This window comes from Erinaceus europaeus, chromosome 1, assembly GCF_950295315.1.
Source record: "Erinaceus europaeus chromosome 1, mEriEur2.1, whole genome shotgun sequence".
NCBI lineage: Eukaryota > Metazoa > Chordata > Mammalia > Eulipotyphla > Erinaceidae > Erinaceus > Erinaceus europaeus.
In genome coordinates this window covers 6,400,980-6,423,175 of record NC_080162.1, presented here as the reverse complement: position 1 = coordinate 6,423,175, position 22,196 = coordinate 6,400,980, and the positions used below count along the sequence as shown (strand labels likewise).

Below are 22,196 nucleotides of genomic sequence, written 5' to 3'. Positions count from 1 at the left end.
ATGTATCAATAATTTATGCTTTTTTAGGTGAATAAACCATATGAGATTAGAATCCCAAAACAGAGCAGGGTAGTACTATAGAGAATCTGACCTCCACTCTCTTTGCAACCCAAGTCAACTTTACCACAGAGGAAGGACCCTAACTTCATTCTGATACAGGCTATTGCTAAGAATGTTACATTGCCAGTCATGATCACTATTAAATGAGAACTATTCTGTGACCTATAGCACAGCAGAATTTTGTAAATGCAAATCAAGCAAAATGGAATACAACAAGCTAGAACTCATTATTAATGGAAAAAAAACTAACATTTTTAAGGTTCACATAGTAACATTAGGTTTTTCTACAAAGCCAAGCTGCTTAGTGAATAATATATATATATTTTAAAAGTACTGCATTGTTTTACTCATGGAGGGTGGAGTAGATAGCATAATAGTTATGCAAAAAGACTTTAGTGCCTAAAGCTCTGAAGTCCCATATTCAGTTCACTGAACGATCATAGAGCTAGGCAGTGATCAAAGTGGTCAAAAGAAAGAGAAAAAGAGAAGAGAGAGAGAGAAACAGAGAGAGAGAGAGTGGAAAGAGGGAGGAAAGAGGGAGAGAGAGAGAGGAGAGAGAGAGAAGAAAGAGAGAGAGAGAGAAAAGAGGGAGAGAGAGAGAGAGAGGAGAGAGAGAGAGAGAGAGGGAGAGAGAGAGAGAGGGAGAGAGAGAAGGAGAGACTGTTTTTTTTTAATTTTTTATTTAAGAAAGGATTAATGAGCAAAAACATAAGGTAGGAGGGGTACAACTCCACACAATTCCCACCACCCAATCTCCATAGCCCACCCCCTCCCATGATAGCTTTCCCATTCTCTAGCCCTCTGGGAGCATGGACCCAGGGTCATTGTGGGATGCAGAAGGTAGAAGGTCTGGCTTCTGTAATTGCTTCCCCGCTGAACATGGGCATTGACTGGTCGGTCCATACTCCCAGTCTGCCTCTCTCTTTCCCTAGTGAGGTGTGTCTCTGGGGAAGCTGAGCTCCAGGACACATTGGTGGGGTCTTCAATCCAGGGAAGCCTGGCCAGCATCCTGGTGGCATCTGGAACCTGGTGATTGAAAAGAGAGTTAACATACGAAGCCAAACAATTTGTTGAGCAATCATGGATCCCAAGCTTGGAATAGTGGAGAGGAAGTGTTAGGGAGGTACTCACTGCAAACTCTAGTGTACTTCTGCTTTCAGGTATATATTTTGCAGTAGTTTATGGATACGTGTGCACATAAGCTCTCTCTCACAGAAACTGGTGTATATCTAGGCTATGCGACTTTGTTAGAAAGTGAACCACCTGAGATGAAATTAGTGTGTACTATAAAAGGAAAGGTCTCACCCGAGTAATGAAGCTGAAGGGTTGTCATTCCACTCGTGAAGTCTCTGGACACAGTCTGAGGTGAAGCATGTTGAGGTAGCAATCGTTGCATTGGTTAGGTTGTGATCGGCGGATGCAATATTATTTGGTTTGGATTGGGAGATGCATACGGGAAAGTGGGCCCTGTTTTACTCATGGATGTGTGAGTAGCTAGGAGTTGATGGCTCTCTTTTCAGACTGTTGATAGGGTTCTATCTGTTTTTCATGTGCTCTTCTTTGGAGTCATTAATCAAGCAGGCCTGCTCTTCACATCCTGAAGAATGAGATCATAAAAGAACTTGCCTAACAATATAACACACAAAGCCTCTGGTTATGTGTCACAGTTGTTCACATTTTACTAGCCAAAAGTAAGTCACAGTCAAAATCACTGAAACAGGACATAGAGAAAAGAAAAAGTAGCGACTATTTGCTGAGCAATTGGACAATATGATAAAACAGTTTATTTAGAAGGCATCCATTAAATGCATTAAAATGTTTGAAATTGATAGTAAAAGAGTTAGGAGATATGTGAAACTAAAGGGGGATAAAGAAAATTTTTTAAAAAGCACAAATACAAGCTAGTATTCACAGCAGACTTATTAAAAACATTTTTCAAAAATGATGGATTATTTTTAATTTAATTCTCAATCCCTGTGGTATAAACTAAGTGATAATTCCTTAAGTAATTATAAGTATGTGGTGCCAATATCATTTAGGGCATTGGATTAAATATTGAGGATTAAACTTTTAAAATTTTTTATTTATAAAATGGAAATATTGAAAAGACCGAGGCAGACTGGGGGTATGGACCGACCAGTCAACGCCCATGTTCAGCGGGGAAGCAATTACAGAAGCCAGACCTTCTACCTTCTGCAACCCTCAATGACCCTGGGTCCATGCTCCCAGAGGGATAGAGAATGGGAAAGCTATCATGGGAGGGGGTGGGTTATGGGGATTGGGTGGTGGGAATTGTGTGGAGTTGTACCCCTCCTACCTTATGCTTTTGTTCACTAATCCATTCTTAAATAAAGAAAAAAAAAGAAAAAAAAAAAAAAAGAAAAGACCATAGAATGAAAGGGGTACATTTCCACACAATTCCTACTACCAGAAATTCATACCCCATCCCATGGAGCTAGAAAACTTATATTCAGTAAGATAAGTCAGAAAGACAAAAACAAGTATGGGATGATCCCACTTATAAACAGAAGTTGAGAAAGAAAACAGAAAGGGAAACTCAAAGCGGAATCTGACTTAGTTTGGAGTAGGACACCAAAATAAAAATCTCTGGATGGAGGGTGAGGGTAGATGTTCAGCTTCACTGGGGTGGGGGAGAGGGGGGAAGGAGGGAGAAGGGTCACAGATCTTTAGTGGTAGGAATGGTGTTAATATACACTCCTATTAACTTATAGTCTCACAAATAACTTTTTTTTTTTTTTTTTAGGATAAGAGGGGTATAATCTCACACAATTTCCCACTATCAGAGTTTAGTATCCCATCCCCTCCCCTGATAGCATTCTTACTCTTTATCCCTCTGGGAGTACGGACCCAGGGTCATTATGGGGAGCAGAAGGTGGGAGTTCTGGCTTCTGTAATTGCTTCTTCACTGAACATGGGCGTTAGCAGGTGGACCCACACCCTCACCCTGTCTCTGTCTTTCCCTAGTGGGGCAGGGCTCTGGAGAGGTGAGTCTCCAGGATACATTGGTGAGGTCATCTGCCCAGGGAAGTCAGATTGTAGCTTCTGCAACTTGGTGGCTAAAAAAGAGTAAGATATAGAGCAGAACAAATCATTTAATAAATTTGAGGATTAAATTCCTATGATTTTTTAGTTTGAAGATTAGCTAAGAATTTCAAACTTGAATAAAAAAAAGTTATCAAAAGCAATCCATGAATATATCTAAGAAGTAAATCTTATTTTTTGTTGTTATTAGTGTTTTTACCAGGGATTTGTGCCTATATGAATCTACCACTCCCTGTCAATTTGCTCTTCCTTTCTTCTTCTCCTTCTCCTTCTCCTTCTGCCTCTCCTCCTCCTCCTCCTCCTCCTCCTCCTCCTCCTCCTCCTCCTCCTCCTCCTCCTCCTCCTCCTCCTTCTTTTTAATGTAAAGCAAAGTTATAGACAAAAAGTGAGGCAAAGAGTTAAGGGGAAGAGAGACACCACAGGTCTGTTCCACTGTCAGTAAAATCTCCCATTTGCGCTGTGCTCTTATGTGATAATTGAGGGCTTGAAGCCAAATTCTCACACATGGCAAAAAGTGGGCTCTTTTGGGTGAGTGATCTCCTCCAAATCTTGAAAATTAAACCTTGAGTGTGCATTTATTTATTTATTAATAATTTATTTCTTTATTGGGGAATTAATGCTTTACATTCAACAGTAAATACAATAGTTTGTACATGCATAACATTCCCCAGATTCCCATTTAACAATACAACCCCCACTATGTCATTCATCATCTTTCATGGACCTGTATTCTGAGTGTGCATTTAAATCAACCAAAAGGAAGCCTGATTTAGTTTGGAGAAGGAAACCTCTGGATGATACAACACAGAGAAGGAGGTATTGCCAATGCAAAGTAGTCTGACAGAAAAAGGAAGCTTCCAAGTAGACGAAAATTAAATTTCAGAAAACAAAAGTCAATTTTCAGAGGAGTCAGTAGAAATAAGCCCATGTTCAAACCCCCGGAGAATGGTGTCTCCTGAGGAGAAAATCAGAATTCCTTGTTCTATTCAACTCATTCACATTATTAACTCATTATTGTGAGGGAAATGTGAGCGGTTATACTGTTCAAGTGAAAATAATAATTATTATTGTGTTTTAAAATTAAAAAAAATATTATTAGAGACACAGAGATACTGAGTGTAGGGAAATAGGGAGAGAGAAAGAGAGACACTTGCAATACTGATTCACCACTTCTGAAACTTCTTCTTTGAAGGTTGGCACTAAGGTTCCTCGCACAATGTCGTGTGTACATTTAACCTGGTGTACCATTATCTGGCCTCTATTTTTTTAAAAAAAACATTTATTAGTGACTTTATATTGATTTACAAAATAACAGCAGTATAATTCAGCATGGTTCCAACCAGCAGAGTCCACCCATCGCCTCCACTGAAAGCTAGAGCGCACAGTGCCTTCAGGATCACAGATATGGGTCGACTTATTTTCATACCTGTCTATATTTAGATATATTTGCTCATTTCTTATTCTATGGTCCTGCTTTCTTTTCCTTTCTTTTCCTTTTTTTTTTTTTTTTTTTTTGGTCTTCAGGGTTATTGCTGAGGCTTGGTGCCTGCACTATGACTCCACTGCTCCTGGGGACTGTTTTTTCCCTTTTGTTGCTCTTGTTTATTGTTGTTGCTGTTGCTGTCATTGTTGTTGGATAGGACAGAGTGAAATGGAGAGAGAAGGGGAAGACAGAGAGGGGGAGAGAAATATAGACACCTGCAGACCTGCTTCACCACCTGTGAAGTGACTCCCCCTGCAGGTGGGGAGCCGGGGGCTCTAATCAGATCCTTACAGCGGTCCTTGCATTTTGTGCCATGTGCACTCAACCCACTGTGCTACCGCCTGGCCCCCTTCTTTTTCTTTTTAAGTCGCACCTCTATCTATTACTACTCCTGAATGTCTTTCCTTGTTCTTCTCGTTTGGGTCTTGATGGAGCCAAAGCAAAGTACTACTACTCCTGAATGTCTTTCCTTGTTCTTCTCTTCTCTTTCGGGTCCTGATGGAGCTGAAGTTCAGAGCCCTCTGGTCATCTCACCCTAATATTTCTGTCCTACTGGAAATATAGATCAAAATTCTTTTTTTGGAGTGTGCAGAATATGGGAGTTCTGATTTCTGTAACTGCTTCTCTGTTGGACATGAGCATTGCCAGGTTGATCTGTACCCTTAGCCTATTTCTGTCTTTCTCTAGTGGGCTAGGGCTTTGGAGAGGTGAGGTTTGGGGACACATTGGTGAGGGTGTCTGTCCAGGGAAGTCAGTACCTGCAACTTGGTGGCTGAAAGGCAGTAAGATATAAGCCAGGACAAATTGATTATTGAACAGGAACAAAAGAGTAAGACTAGAGCAAATGAAAATAGGGACCTTAGGGTGGAAAGAAGCTAGAAAGTCTAATTTAAGTTTGTTCCTAGGGACCCATATCTTTCATAGGTTTAGCTTGAGTTTGATAGCAAAGATGGAAACACAAATATTTATTGTCTGGGAAGATGGTGTCTGAGTTGAAATTAGGGCTAGAGGGTTGAATTAGAGCAGAGAGTAGCTCCTAATCTTGAAGAAAATCTATGAATAAATTTAACTGTTTACCCCATCAATCTGAGCCAGACCAGATAAATATTCATATTTATCACAGGAGCTTGTGTAACCTCTGAGTCCCTGTCAGTCTGAGCTGATAGTTCAGTTCAATGTTATATCTGGGAACATTCTAGGGTACACTTATTTCAGGACCAGTCACCCTCCAGTGGGACGGTACCATTGCTACTTCCTAAGGAGGCCAAGTTCCTTGAGAAGCCCACAAGAGGGCTTATGATGACCTTCCTGATGGAAGTGAACAGAGATGGTGGAGAAAGGGGTCTATTAGAGGTCTAACTGGATCACACCTGTGTCAGAATCCAAGAAGTCCCTAACTAGGGCCCCAGATGATGGGGTGGTCTTATCTTAACCAAAAAAGCCATCACTAAGTGGGCAAGTTTTTTGCCTTTATACAGCTTTTGTAGTCCTTTTTTATTTTAAATTCAAGTGACTTTAAAAATGTTTATTAGTGATTTAATAATGACTAACACTATTGTAAGATAACAGGGGTCCAATTCCATACAATTCAGCCACCAGAGTTCCATGCCCCACCCATTTCATTGGAAACTTCCCTGTTCTTTATCCTTCTGGGAGTATGGACCAAAATTCTTTATGGGATGCAGAAAGAGGAAGGTCTGGATTCTGTTATTGCTTATTCACTGGGCATGGGCTTTGGTAAGTTGATCCCTATACCCAAAATGTTTCTACTTTTCCCTAGTGGGGTAGGGCTCTGGAGAGACTTCAGGATATATTGGTGAGGATTTCTGCCCAGGAAAGTCAGGATGGAATCCTAGTGGCATCTTCAGCTTGGTGACTGAAAGGTGGTAAGATGTAAAGAAAGTTTGTTTATTAAACAGGAGCTCAAAGATAGGAATAGAGCAGATGAAATTAGGGGGGTCTTCATATGGGAAGAAGCCAGGAAGTCTATTTTAGGTATGTTACCCTGGGACCCTGTCTCTCTATATATTTTTTCTGAGCCTGATAGATAATGTGCAGGTGGACTGAAAATATTGTCTGGGATGATGGTGTCAGAGTTGAGAATAGGACTAGAAAGATGGATTAGGCCAGTGACTAGCTCTCAAACATAGGAAAGTATATCAATACCAAGAACTGTTTAGCAGGTGGGGCTGTAGTGCCACGGGTTAAATGCACATGGCATGAAGCACAAGGACCTGCCTAAGGATCCCGGTTCAAGTCCCTGCCACCCCTGCAGGGAGTTTCTTCACAGGCAGTGAAGCAGGTCTACAAGTGTCTGTCTTTCTCTCCCCTTCTCTGTCTTCTCTCCTCTCTCCATTTCTCTCTGTCCTAAAAAAAAAAAAATTAAAAAAACTGTTTAAGCCATCAATCTGACCTAGGGGTCATATATATTCATAATTAGCACAGGAGAAAATTGCCTTCATGTACTGGTGTCAGTCCCGGCTCCTTTCAGTTATTTTGAGGTGTCCTTGCCTGTAATTCAGTAAGCAAACGCCACTGTGGTCATGAATTAAAAGGTGATCAATTCCCTTCTCTTATCTCCAGCACTGCGTGTTGCCTTGACAACTGCTGTTTGCAGAGGGGAGATGGTTCAGGTGCTCTGCCTGGAATTTTGTTTCATTCTATAGTTGTAGATACTTGTCCTGGAATCTCGTTACATTCTATAGTTGTAGTTACTTGTTGTTTGGGGGGAGTGTTTGATCCAGTGTTTGTTACTCTATGGTTGTACCTCCTGGAAGATTTCAAAGTAATAATTATTTTGATACTGTATTTGTAAAGTCTGGATTCTATGCACATATTGTAATGCCAGTTCCTTTTATCTTAAGACATTATCTGTAATAACTAACTCACTCTGTTGTTAAAACATAGTAATGATGAACTCCAGGTGTTAAGAAGGAAGTGGGAGTAAGGAAGAACAACACACAATCTTCTCAGTACTTACTTGAGTCTGATCTGTAGTTTTTATTATTAGTCTTTTAAAAACATATTTTATGCGTCATGAAAAAAATGACCAAGTCATTACTACTGAAAAAATAAAAGCAGTGTAAAACACTTTATATTAATTCTTAATGCTAAATTATACTTGGGAGATTTTGTGAATTAATCAGATTCATGACTTTCAAAGAAGGTGAAATAAAGGGGGTCGGCGGTAGCACAGCGGGTTAAGCGCACATGGCGCAAGGACTGGCATACGGATCCCAGTTCGAGCCCCAGGCTCCTCACCTGCAGGGGAGATGCTTCACAGGTGGTGAAGCAGGTCTGCAGGTGTCTCTCTTTCTCTCCCCCTCTCTGTCTCCCTCTCCTCTCTCCATTTCTCTCTGTCCTAGCCAACAACAACAATAATAATAACTACAACAACAAGGGCAACAAAAGGGAAAATAAATAATTTTTAAAAAGGTGAAATAAAACATTGGGAAATTGGGAGTCGGGCAGTAGCACAGTGGGTTAAGCACATGTGGCCAGTGTAAGGATCATGGTTCAAGCCCCCACCACCCCACCTGTGTGTACGGGGGTGCTTCACAGGTGTTGAAGCAGGTCTGCAGGTGTCTTTCTCTTTCCCTCCTCTCTCCTTTTCTCTCTGTCCTATCCAACAATGACAACATCAATAACAACAACAATAATAAGTACAACAACAATGAAAAACAACAAGGGCAACAAAAGGGAAAATAAATTATATATATACATTGGGAAATTATGATAGGGAGAACATCTTTGTGCACTTGAAAAAAAATTACTTAATGTTTGTATGTAATGATAATAACAGGTTTAGTGTCCCTGATATAAAGTGACTGTTTTTTTTTTTTTTTTTGGTGAAGAAAATTGTGTGGGTCTGAATAATTTCTTGATAGCTATGTACTTAAGAAAAATAACTAATCATATATCCCGTGATATTAAGGATTTGATTATTTTTGTCTGTTGAAGTCTAATTGAAATTCCATATATCACAAATTTGGAATATCTTTCATAAAGATCCTCTTTTGCTGCCTATATCAATCAATATTCTCACCATCACTAAGTTTTATTTAGCACTACTATAAGAATGGAAATCAAGATCTTAAATTTCTCCTTTTTTGTTATATTTGTACATTTATTCGGCTAAAATTTTACAACTTATTATATAATATTTAAAAATATTATAAAAATATAAATATTATAAAAATATAAATATTATAAAAATATAAACAAAGATATTATTTACTACTTATATATAATATTTTAAAAATATTATATACCAATCATGATATGATTGTTTTCTGTAAGGTTTTAAATATAAATGTATGTATACACACAATTGGTACATCACTACTATAATAATACAGTCTCATACTAATACTGAATACTACACATTACATAAAATACATGAATTAACATAAAAGTGCATTACAAGGGCAGTTGGGCCGTAATGCAGTGGGTTAATTGTACACGACGTGAAGCAAAGACCATGTAAGGATCCTGGTTTGAGCCCTGTCTCCCCACCTGAAGGTGAAGCAGTTCTGCAGGTGTCTTTTTTTCTCTTCCCTTCTCTGTCTTCCCCTTCTCTCTCCATTTCTCTCTGTCCTACCCAACAACAACACCAATGACAGCAATAATAATGACAACAAGGGCAATAAAATGGGAAAGGTGGCCTCCAGAAGCTGTGGATTCCTGGTGCAGGGACCAAGCCCCAGCAATAATCCTGGAAGCAAAAAGAAAAAAAAAAGTGCATCACAAAGTCATAAGTAGATCTTCCCCATGTTATAAACCACACAGAATATTTATAACTGAAGCCATTCAATCTACTGTACAGTTTAAATAAGTAACATGATACCTGGGAGCATAATTGGAAAGTAGCCTAATGCCTGATCTATGAACAAGCAAACCCTTTCATTCATTCAGTATGTCACAGTTCATGTCCTTCTTAAGGGTTGGCAAACATATCCTCACAATTACTGACTTGATGTTATTTAACATAAAAGGGGTTAGTGTGGCTTACTGCTGTGGCTGCATAAAAGGATTCACAGCGGGGATGGGGATCTGGGAATGGGTTTAAACAATACAAAGTTTATTAGAGTGAAACAGGTAAAAGGCAAAATATATAATTATCATCAAGGGTTAAGAGTATGATAGGTCCATAAAGTCTGAGTATAGTTATCAAAAGTTTAGTCCCATAAGATAAACAATTATCAGCTCTGGTAAAGGTTGCTCATAGCTGTAGAGGGGTCTTAAAAGTTTACCTGCTAGCAGAGTCACACATGCTCAGTTCCCAGGAGAAGTAGCCATCGAGATGCTTCTGACCATGAGAAGAAGCAGCAGCTAAAAGGGTGACCTGCTCCAAGTCCCTGCTTTGTACCTTCCCTTATACCTTCCATTCTCTGTGTGATGTCATTCATATGCTGATAGTCCCAGACTCCTGTTGGGGTCACAGCACTGTGTAATGCCTTGAGTAACATGTGCACCAACCAGGTGCACCACCACCTGGCCCCAACTAATGCCTTCAGTATTGGCACTTGTGCTTAACTAGGAAAAATGATATTCTACAGCAGTTATTTAACTTTTTAAAGCCTCTTTTCTTTTTATTTATTTTTGAAATTATTTATTTATTTATTCCCTTTATGTTGCTTGTTTTATTTTTGTAGTTATTATTGTTGTTGATGTTGTCATTGTTGGATAGGACAGAGAGAAATCTAGAGAGGAGGGGAAGACAGACAGGGGGAGAGAAAGATAGACACCTGCAGACCTGCTTCACTGCTTGTGAAGGGACTCCCTTGCAGTTGGGGAGCCGGGGGCTCGAACCAGGATCCTTATGGTGATTCTTGAGCTTTGTGCCACCTACGCTTAACCCACTGTGCTACCACCCAACTCCCTTAAGCCTCATTTCTATGTAAGATTTATAAAAACATCTCATTGAATGGCACTTTGACTTAGTGGAAACCTCAAGCCCTTACTCAGTGGCAGAAGTATAGATTTTAGTTAATGCTTCCTCCTCTTGCTTTCAGCATGAGTGGTGAACATGTCTAACTATGCCTCTGGACAGGCCCTGACCATTTGAAAACTTTAGGATATAAATTCCTGAATTCATGAAGCAATCCAGCTGTCATTAATGGCATAACACAAAATTAAAGTATGATTATAGATACTCAAAAAAAAATAACTTAAATCATCATTGTTAGAGGTGATTTGGGGGTGAAATTTCACCTCTTTATCTCTAAAATCATCTCTGATGATAAAATATTAAGTATAAATATTATTTAAAGAGAATAGCAAGATCCCAACAAATGAAAATGGAAGAGAAGGTCCTCAAGGCACCCAGTAAATTTGTTTTCACAGGAATAATTTAAAATCATAGACAATACTCTCAACTGATTCAGATTGAGCCCTCCTAAAAATAAAAATGGATTCTCCTGTATTTCATACTGGAAAGTAAGAAATGCTGAAATGTAATCATTTGGGGGTGGTAGCCTGACAGTGACTGAAGAGTCCTCCTTAAAGTATGCCAGTCTCTTGCTTTTATTCAGCTTTTGTAGTCCTTGCTTTGATAAGGTTAGCTTTGGAATGAGGGAAGTGTAATAGGAAGTAGGTGAGGAGGGTATCTAAGTCTAAGTAGACACTATGTCATTATGAACTTGATACTGACTCACTGCAGACTATTGTGTACTTTTGCTTTCAGGTATATATTTTGCCCTAATTTATGGATACATGTGAACATATGCTGCATCTCATGGGACTTGGTCTATATCTAGGTCTTAGGACTTTGTTAGGAAGTGAACCACCTGGAATGGAATTAGAGAATCTTATGAAAGGAAAGGTCTCACCCGAGTAATGAGCGTGAAAGGTTGGCATTCCACACCTGAGGTCTCTGGGCACAGTCTGAAGTGAAGCATGCTGAGATGGTACTCATTGCGTTGATTAGGTTGGCATCAGCAAATGCAATATCATTTGGTATGGACTGAGAGAAGATTGCAGGAAAGTGAGCCCACTCTAGAGGTTCCAGGCCTGGGGAAAACATAAGCTCTATAGAGGAAGCGGGGTGGGGGGGTAGCTTCCTGCTGTCTTAGGGTTTAAGAAGGCAATAGATAGTTATTGCTGTTATCATATTATTTCACAATTGGGTTAACTTTGAAATCCCCCTTTGTTAGGAGTTGCTGTGATTTTTTTCTACTTCTGAAAGGCCTTGGATTATGCAAATGTGTCTAACTTCTGTTTCAATTTATGAAAATAGACACATACTAGCTAATATATAATCTCATTTTAGGGGCTACCTGCAAGTCGAGTGAAGTATAGAGTAGATAATGCCCAGTCTCCTTATCCTGCTAGTATTTTTGATGTAGAAGAAGATTCTGGAAGAGTAATAACTCGTGTCAATCTAAACGAAGAGCCTACAACGATTTTTAAGGTCAGTGCAATGTTTTCTTCTATTCTCTGCACAATGTGTAGCTTTAGCTTGAATTTGGTTGAACAGATTTCAGTATATGCCTTTTCTGTTTTAATTGTAAAAATGCTTTTTATTGCACAAAAACTTAGAAAAAAACGGAGTTACTAAGAAAGCCATTTTATATCTCTCTTGGAGATAACCAGAACTTGACAATTTTCATCCTCATCCTATTGGTGACACCCCATAAAAATACAACTAAGCAGTCTTTAAAATCACAGGGACATTAGTAATGCTGCCTTGTAACTTAATACAATGTGCATCTCAAGGATATTACAAACACCACTGTTTTAAAGGATGTATGATTTGCATTTTTCCAATCTTATTTGCATGTTCTTTCCAAATGTTTATTATGATAATGTCTGTTGTTTGTTTCATGCACAAATTATATTGACCTCTTGCCATGTCTTTTTTTCCTCTTAAGATGTGTATTTGGAGGCTGAATTGCTAGGTCAACTTAATGTATTCATGATATGCTATGCCTCCAGAGAGCTTAAAATAATGCTTCTCTTCACTATTATCATAGCAATCCTTTTTCAAAATGTCTTTGGGTGCATTTTGTTAGTTAGAAACATATTTCTCACTGTGAATATAATGTGTTTTGGACCCTATATTAGTTGAACTTGAGGAAGCCAATGGGTATTATATATCATAATTGTACAATTGTATGGAATATTTTTTGTAAGGTCTCAAGGCAGAGTTAAATTATAGCTCGCATGATGATCCCTGGCTATGACTCCAGATCTACTTGAAATTAGTCTAGGTTAGTCACAATTCGTCTTCCAAATTACCTGCATTACAGAGAAGTGGACAGTTGTAAAAGTAGTTCTTACAAAAAGCATTATGATTTTGTTATCAACACATGGATTATAAAATTGGCAAAAATAAAGACCGTTTTAAAATAAATAATATACCGTTACTACATTTTAAAACTGAAACCTCTTATTTTTATCATTTGAACAACTGCTATACAGTATGAATTTATATTAATTTTTTTTTAAAAAAAGAGTATATCAAAGTCTGTTAAATTATCACAGTTTCCAAACGTGTTTTCCAGAGTGGTGTAACTGCTCCCCTATAATTTTGCAGATAATTAATTTACTAGTAAAAACACTTTATTTTTATAAGAAAGATAATGAGTTATTTGCTACTGATGTGACTGAATTTAACACTTTTAAAATAAGTGTTAGTTCATAAAATATAATTTGTTTTCACTGTAGGCACCAGTATAATACATAGTTTGTTATTGGAAAGTTGTTACATATATAACATTATATATGTAACATTACATATATAACAACTTTCCAATTATATATATATATATGTATATATATATATATATATATATATATATATATATATATATATATATACATATGGTTTCCTGTTAGCTTTTGAGTCTAGTGTCAGTACCTCACCTTTTTTTCTCTAATTTTTTCATTACCTTTATTTATTTATTGGATAGAGACAGCCAGAAATTGAGAGGGAAGGGGGAGATAGAAAGGACGAGAGGCAGTGAGGCACGTGCAGCCCTGCTTCACCACTTGCTAAGCTTTCCCCATGCAGAAGGGGGCCAGGGGCTTGAACCCAGGTCCTTGTGCATTGTAATGTGTGCGCTCAACCATGTGCGCCACCACACGGCCCCCCTCATCTTTGTTCTTTTTAGCATTTGTTAAATTTATTTTTTATTGGGAGATTAATGTTTTACAGTCGACAATAAATACAGTAGTTTGTACATGCATAACATTTCCCAGTTTTCCACATAACAATACAACCCTCACTAGGTCCTCTGCCATCATGTTCCGCCTAAGCTCCCCGCCCCACCCCATTCCCAGAGTCTTTTATTTTGGTGCAGTACACCTTGTAGCATTTTTATCTAGTAGATACAATGATTTATACCTGAATAGGAATTCTGTGTTCTAACAGATTCTGCAACTTGGTAGGAGAAAAAAGTGTTCCTTGCTCTCTTCCCTGGGACCAGGCAGTCTGAGGACTAAAAGCATAATAACAAAAAATAAAGTTTTAGTTTGCTGTTTCATTCATATGAGATACAGTGTTTCGTAGGTGAGATATAAAAACAAAGCAACACACACACACACACACACACACACACACACACACACACACACACACACACACCGAGGCAGCACATTTGACCAAGAAATATACTAGAAGTCTCATATTATAAGTCCTGTCCTCTGCCAGCTAAGTTATTCCCCCAGCAACAGGAAAAAAAATTCTTCTTCTTGGATAATTTTTAACATTGCTTCGTTATTACGTTTTAAGTTGGTGGTCGTTGCTTTTGATGATGGTGAGCCTGTGATGTCCAGCAGTGCCACAGTGAAGATTCTTGTCTTACATCCTGGAGAAATCCCACGCTTCACACAAGAGGAATACAGGTATTTATAACATGGAAATGCGTTTGCTGAGTGTTATAAGAATTTTATATATATATATATATTGGTGGGGTCTTCAGTCCAGGGAAGCCTGGCCGGCATCCTGATGGCATCTGGAACCTGGTGACTGGAAAGAGAGTTAACATACAAAGCCAAACAAATTGTTGAGCAATCATGGACCCAAATCTTGTAATAGTGGAGAGGAAGTGTTAGGGGGGTACTCACTACAAACTCTAGTGTACTTCTGCTTTTAGGTATATATTTTGCACTAGTTTATGGATACCTGTGAACATATGCTCTCTCTCACAGAAACTGGTATATATCTAGGTTTTGGGACTTGTTAGAAAGTGAACCACCTGGGATGGAATTAGAGAATACTATGAAAGGAAAGGTCTCACCCGAGTAATGAAGCTGAAGGGTTGTCATTCCATAAGTGAAGTCTCTGGACATAGTCTGAAGTGAAGCATGTTGAGGTGGCAGTAGTTGCGTTGGTTACGTTGTGATCGGCAGATGCAATATTATTTGATATGGATTGGGAGAGGCATATGGGAAAGTGGGCCCTATCCAAAGGTTCCAGGACTGGGGAAAGTAGAGGCTCTATAGTGGAGATGTGAGGTTCCTGCTGTCTTAGGGCTCAAAAAGACAATTGATAGTTAATGTTATCATCACATTATTTGGTAATTAGGTTAACTTTGAAAAGTCCTTTTGTTAGGGTTTGCTGTACAGTACCTAGTATCTTGTATATGGCTGTGCTATTGGTTGCTTCTGATCTACTTGGTCTAGGCTTTTGAGAGAGACCACACATCAATTACACAGCCTATATATTAAAAAGATTCAGTTTGTGTTTTAAAAACTTTGAGACATACAATTAATTTTTCCCCTCTCATATTAATTAACTAGTGATTTAAATGTCTACATTTTGCTAGGAGTGTACATAAACACCATTCCCACCACCAAAGGACTGTGACCCATCCCTCCCACCGACTCCCACCCCCCACTGTCCCAGGAAGCTGCATGTCTACCCCTCACCACAGGGTTTTTACTTTGGTGCCCTACTTACAATTTAGTCAGGTCCTGCTTTTAGTTTCCCTTTCAGATCTTCTTACTCAACTTCTGTTGATGAGTGGGATCATCCCATACTCATCTTTATCTTTCCGACTTAGCTCACTTAACACAATTCCTTCTAGCTCTGTCCAAGATAGGTCAGAGAAGGTGGGTTCATTGTTCTTGATAGCTGCATAGTATTCCATTGTGTATATATACCACAGCTTTCTCAGCCACTCATCTGTTGTTGGGCACCTGGGTTGCTTCCAGCTTTTAGCTATTATGAATTGTGCTGCTATGAACATAGGAGTACACACCTCTTTTTGGTTGGGTGTTATGGAGTCCTTGAGGTATAACCCCAGGAGAGGAATTACTGGATCATATGGAAGGTCCATGTCTAGCCTTGTGAGAGTTTTCCAGACTGCTCTCCACAGAGGCTGGACCAATTTACATTCCCACCAGCAATGCAAAAGGGTTCCTCTGTCCCCACATCCTCTCCAGCATTTGTTGCTGCTGTCCTTTTTGATGTATGCCATTCTTACAGGAGTGAGGTGGTATCTTAGTGTTGTCTTAATTTGCATTTCTCTGACAACCCGTGACTTATAGCAGTTTTTCATATGTTTGTTAGCTTTTTGGATCTCCTCTGAGGTGAATGTATCCTCTGCCCATTTTTGGATGGGGTCATTTGCTTTTTTGGTGCTAAGTTTGCTGAGCTCTTTATATATTTTGGTGATTAGTTTCTTTTCTGATGTCTGGCATGTGAGGCTTCCTTGGACTGAAGACCCCACCAATGTGTCCTGGAGCTCTGCTTCCCCAGAGACCTACCCTAATAGGGAAAGAGAGGCAGACTGGGAGTATGGACCAACCCGTCAATGCCCATGTTCAGCGGGGAAGCAATTACAGAAGCCAGACCTTCCACCTTCTGCAAACCACAATGACCCTGGGTCCATGCTCCCAGAGGGATGGAGAATGGGAAAGCTATCAGGGGTGGGACATGGAGATTGGGTGGTGGGAATTGTGTGGAGTTGTACCCCTCCTACCCCATGGATTTGTTAATTTATCCTTTCTTAAATAAAAAAAAAGAATTATATATATACATATAATTGTTAGGGGCCAGGTGGTGACGCACCTGGTTGAGCGCATGTATTACAATTACTCCTGGAGGGGGAACTGCATGTGGTGAAGCAGGGCTGCAGGTGTCTTTCTGTCTGTCTCCCTGTCTATCCCCCCTCCCCTTTTGATTTCTGGCTGTCTTTATCCAATAAATAAAGACTAAAAAATATTATGGGTTTTTCTAAATTACCACACAGCTTACTTTAAGACTTAATATATTTTTTAAAGATATTATCTACTAAATCACCTATTTTGGTAAATAATGACACCTTCAAATGTCATTACAACACACTTTGATAAGTGTCTAATATTATTTTCAGTTGAAATGGAAACTGATTAATGATCTCTAATGTGAATGGTAGATATTTATTTTCTTGTTACTGACATATATATTATGTAATCTGATTTTGACATGCATCTGAATTAATGTTTCCCATCTAATCAATGAGAATGTTTATACACTGTCATTTTTATTTATGTGCAATGTACTATGTACTACAGCTATAGTGATATTATGTAAGTTGTCCTAGGTCTTTCTAACATAGCACAATACCATATACTGAGAGGCATAAACATTAGTCATTTAAATGCATATTTAGAAAATGAAAAACTTATTTAAAAAAATGAAGTGGAAATTTCTTAATGTCGTCATTTCTTCAGAGGTGGATTTTAAATGACTTCAAGTTTTCTGATTTCCCGTATATGTTGCAGAAATTTCTTTCTTGATTTTGACTCCATGTCGTCATTTCTTCAGAGGTGGATTTTAAATGACTTCAAGTTTTCTGATTTCCCGTATATGTTGCAGAAATTTCTTTCTTGATTTTGACTCCATTAAGTTAAATCCTAACATGCTTCCATTAGCACACTAAGACCCAGATATGTAGTTTTCATACAAGCATTGGAGGGAGTCTCCCTCCAGGACATATATTGCTGCTTATTGAAAGCCAGTGATTTCCAGATGTTCACAGATTTGCGGTAGATACAAAGAAATATATAAAAATTGGAACGCACTGTGAAAACATAAATGCTGTGTGTAAAATCTCACAGCATTGAAACGACCTGTGGAAGACTTACTCAGTTGTTTCTGAATAACTCCTCAAACTTCTGAGATTATATCTTGAGGAAAATAGTAGTGGTTAGTTACACTGTAAAACTGTGGAACTATGGTCCATGACAGCAAATCAGAACACGCAGGGATATAAAGGATAAGAGAGAATGCATTGAATCACAAAATGGTTTATAGCCAGTCTGGGGGGGGGGGGTGGATGAACAAAGATACTAATTGAGGAAAGATGGAAATTGATATTGGGAACTGGATGAGGGCTTACCTGGTAGAAAGCATGGTTCAACACACAAGGACTCAGGTTCAAGCACCTGGCCCCCACCTGCAGCAGGGCAGTTTTAATGAACTGTGGAATAAAGAAGAATGTGTTTCTCTTTATTTCAGTCTCTCTGCTCCTCTCTGTCTCTCACTCTCTATAAACAAAATACTTTTTTTTTTTTTTCTGGTGTGGGAGATTGAAGCTGGGACTTTAGACCCTCAGGCATGAGAATCTGTTTGCATAACCATTATGCTATCTACCCTCCCCCCCCCCCAGAAGTTTTTTTAAAAGATCACCTAAATATAGGTGCAGCTGTGCAGGCACCTAGCCCCAGTGATAACCCTAATGAGAGGAAAAGGGGGGGAATGAAAGAATGTAAGAGAGAGAGAGAGAGAGAAAGAGAGATTAACATTTACTATAAAGCATAACATTTAAAAATTTTTTTTTTTTCTAATTTCTAAGAACTACACAAGCATTCTTTTTAAAAATTTCCTTATTGGGGGATTAATGGTTTATATTCAATGGTAAAATACAATAGTTTGCACATGCATAACACTTTCACATAACAAACATAAGCACTGTAAGCAATATTAGGAGTAAATATACTGGAAAAGTGGTAGTTCTTATATGGGAACATTGGCCAAGTAGTTGCCCCCTTTGTAAAAACTTGCCTTACATTATCCAAGGACTAGTTTGCATTATATAATACATTTGCCCAAAATTCCTACAAAAATAGGTGTGATACATTAAACTTTAGTTAAAGCTATAAAAACATGATCAATCTGTCCTAAACATCATTTCTCCCTGTGTCCACTGAATTCTCTTTTTTTTTCTTTTTTCTGATGACCATGCACTCTAGTTCTTTGCTGAAGAGTATATAACTTTTCTGAACTACCCTCGATGTTTCTATTGGTATTCTCAAGTAGTAAGATGGATATAAACTCACTTGTATTTTTCACCAGATCATCTAAATTTGCTGTTCACCTACACACAAAATGAGCTAGGTCCTGAATGTTTTCATAGTAACAATACAGTCAGATTCCTACTACAACCTCCAAAATTCTCAGCAGAAAAAAACTGTGGTGTATAGTACGCCATTTCTCCATGAACTTGACAAGTGGTACCTTTTTAAACTTGGCTTTCACTAGTAACTCTTTGTTTTAAAATATAGTTTATTCGGGAGTCAGGCGGTAGCACAGCGAGTTAAGAGCACGTGGCGCAAAGCGCAAGACTGGTGGAAAGATCCTGGTTTGAGCCCTCCTGGCTCCCCACATGGAGGGGAGTCACTTCACAAGTGGTGAAGCAGGTCTGCAGGTGTCTGTCTTTATGTCTCCCTTTCTGTCTGCCCCTCCTCTCTCCATTTCTCTCTGTCCTATCTAACAATGATGATATCAATAACAACAACAACAATAATAACTACAACAACAATAAAAAGGGCAACAAAAGGGAAAATAAATAAATAATTATATATATATATATATATATATATATATATATATATATATATATATATATGGTTTATTTATTTTGACTGAGAGATGTACAGAGAGAAAGATATGGAGGGAGAGACCAGAACTCTGTGGAGATGACTTTTGTATCAATAGAAGCATGCCTCCAAACTCCTCTGACTCACACTGTTCATTAAGTCTTCACTTTGGCATGGAGCTATAGGTTTGATTGAAGCAGAACAAATTTGTCTGTTTTTTTTTTTTTTTTGCCACCAGGATTATCACTGGGTCTTTGTGCTGCAGACAGATTTACCACTTCCAATGACCATTTTTCCCCTCTTCTATTTTTCTATTTTTTTAATTTGATAGGACAGAAAGAATTTGAGAGAGAAAGGGGATGGAGAAAGGGTGTGAAAGACACCTTCAGACCAGCTTCACTGCTCCTGAAGTGTCCCCCTTGCATGTAGAGTGTCCAGGTCTCAAACCCAGTTCACTGTGCATGATAATGTGTACTTAACTGAGTGTGCCACCAACAAACCCCTTGAATATGTCTTTCTTTATTGCCACATACTGAAAATTAAAAATTAATTATGTTAACAGTGTGCCACTTTTTCACTTCTTTGGGAAGAAATTACACATCAAATAGATCATTTTTATTATTAACTTAAAGAAGAAAAACTTCAGCTGTTGATAAAGTTAAGAAATGTCATATGAGTACTTATGGAATAAGTTTTGCTTTTTTAGCTAACACCAGAAAATAAAGAAAAACGATACAAGATTTAGGCAGAAGACACTTTTTTGAATAAATCACAGCAATAAATTAAAACACTTATGCAGGTTTAAGTTTGACTGAAACCAGGGAGCTATATCAGAATGTTCTCTCTCAATTTATCATTTATCTATCCCTCTTTATGATGAATATCTTCTTTAATTAAGTCTTCAAGTTTTTAAAAGTTTAAAGAAATATAGAGGCTGGGTGGTGGTGTACCTAGTTGAGTGCCAGGTTCAAGCCCCCTGTCTCCACCTGCAGCGGGAAACTTTTCAAGTCATGAGGTAGTGCAGCAGGTGTCTCTCTTACTATTACTGTAAGATCACTTACTATTTCTCCCTACTCTCTAGATTTCTGGCTGTCTCTATCAAATAAAGATAATCAAAATAAATTTAAAAATAAATACATAGCAATGAATGTAGATGTTTCCCAAAGTCTCTCTTCTTTTTGGACAGCCAGACTACATTTTTCTAACTCTACTTATTAGATGGATCCATGTGATTGAGCTCTGTCCAATAATATTTGGGGAACCATGTTGTCTGAAAATTCCTGGCCTGGCTTAACTTTTTCCCTTATGATTTGGTGAAATACAGGAGTCACCTATTAAAGATGATTGAAACCATATGGTTCTGAACCATGGCTTAGAGGAAAGCTACTTAACTAGAAAGATGTTATTTGTATGTTAGGTCTCCTAACATATTATATGAATGTTTAAAAAATGTCACTTAGAAACTCCAAGTAAATGTTCGCACCCATCTGTGAAAGGTCGGAGGGCTATTGTTCTTTCTAGACAGCTAGCTATGTCTCAAGTCTAACTCCTGAGTGGAAAACTGCTAAATTAAGCAAGTGCTTTCTTGACACATTAAAGATTTTTGTTGTAGTAGTCATTTTTTTAAGCAGCTTGCTTGTACATACATTAATAATGAAAGAGAGTTCAAACACTGTTAATTTAAAATGTACATTGGCGAAAAATATTAAATTGGGGCCAGACGATGGCACACCAGGTTGAGCAAGGACCCAGGTTGAAACTCATAGAAGTGATTTTCAACCATGGGAGGACCACTGCAGTTTTCAAAGGAGCGAATGGGGATACAACACTCTGGTGGTGGGAACAATATGGAATTATGTCTGTTAATGTATAATTTTGTAAATAAATAAAGTTTAAAAAAACAAAAAGGGAAAATGAAATAAAATTAAATAAAGGTCTAAATATTAAAAAACCTAACTTACTTAAAAACAAGGAAATTAATGCTGTTTTCTCTGAATTCTAATCAAATATGGATAAATATTCAAATTGTTTTAATTATTTCAACTTACCGTGGATATATGTCACATATTCTTTTTTTATGTCACATATTCTAAACCAATCTTTTCAAAAATTCAAGGTAAATTTTGGCAATTTGATAATTAACTAATTATATTATTCATTTCCCTGAGTATTTTCATATTCTTGGTCATAATAGTAAAAGAAAATGAGAATAAAATCTTTGATAAATAGTATAAGTGTGAGTGTAAGTTGTAAAGTAACTTTGATAACTAAGAGTCAACATTTACTACTTGGTGAAATGTTTTTCAACTTTTTTTAATTGGGGAGATTAATGGTTTTCAGTCAACAATAAATAGTTGTTGGTACATGTATAAAATTTTGCATTTTTCTGGAAAACAGTAAGAATCCACATATGTCCTTAATCATTAAGCTCCAGGAACTGAATATTCCCCCCAACCCCCCAGCCCCGAGGCCTTTAATTTAGTGCAATGGTGAAACATTTGTCAGTGTATCATGTTTACCTAGATAGATGTGCAAATTTGTATCATTGCTCATATAAAATAGAGGACATTTCAACATCAGGTTACTGGTTACTAGTAATTACTCACCATTTCTAATATAGTAGACTAGACATGCCATTATCTTTTCTAAAAATTAGAGAACAAATAATAAGTAATAATTTTAAACCATTATATTTTGTAAGTACTTACTGAGGGGAAAAATCTACTGAGTTATCAGCTATTTTTATTTTTATCCTTATGCACTGTTCCCACTCAATTGGATC

At 37.9% G+C, this 22,196-nt stretch overlaps 1 protein-coding gene across 1 annotated transcript in view; it reads left to right on the top strand.

Annotated features, from left to right (window-relative positions):
- Positions 1–22,196, top strand: part of PCDH15 (protocadherin related 15) — a 448,902-nt gene that overhangs the window by 297,363 nt on the left and 129,343 nt on the right. Inside the window, exons 17-18 of the mRNA XM_060189089.1 lie at positions 11,877–12,017; positions 14,340–14,452. Coding sequence (XP_060045072.1) covers positions 11,877–12,017; positions 14,340–14,452 — 254 coding nt within the window. The remainder of the gene's footprint in view (positions 1–11,876; positions 12,018–14,339; positions 14,453–22,196) is intronic.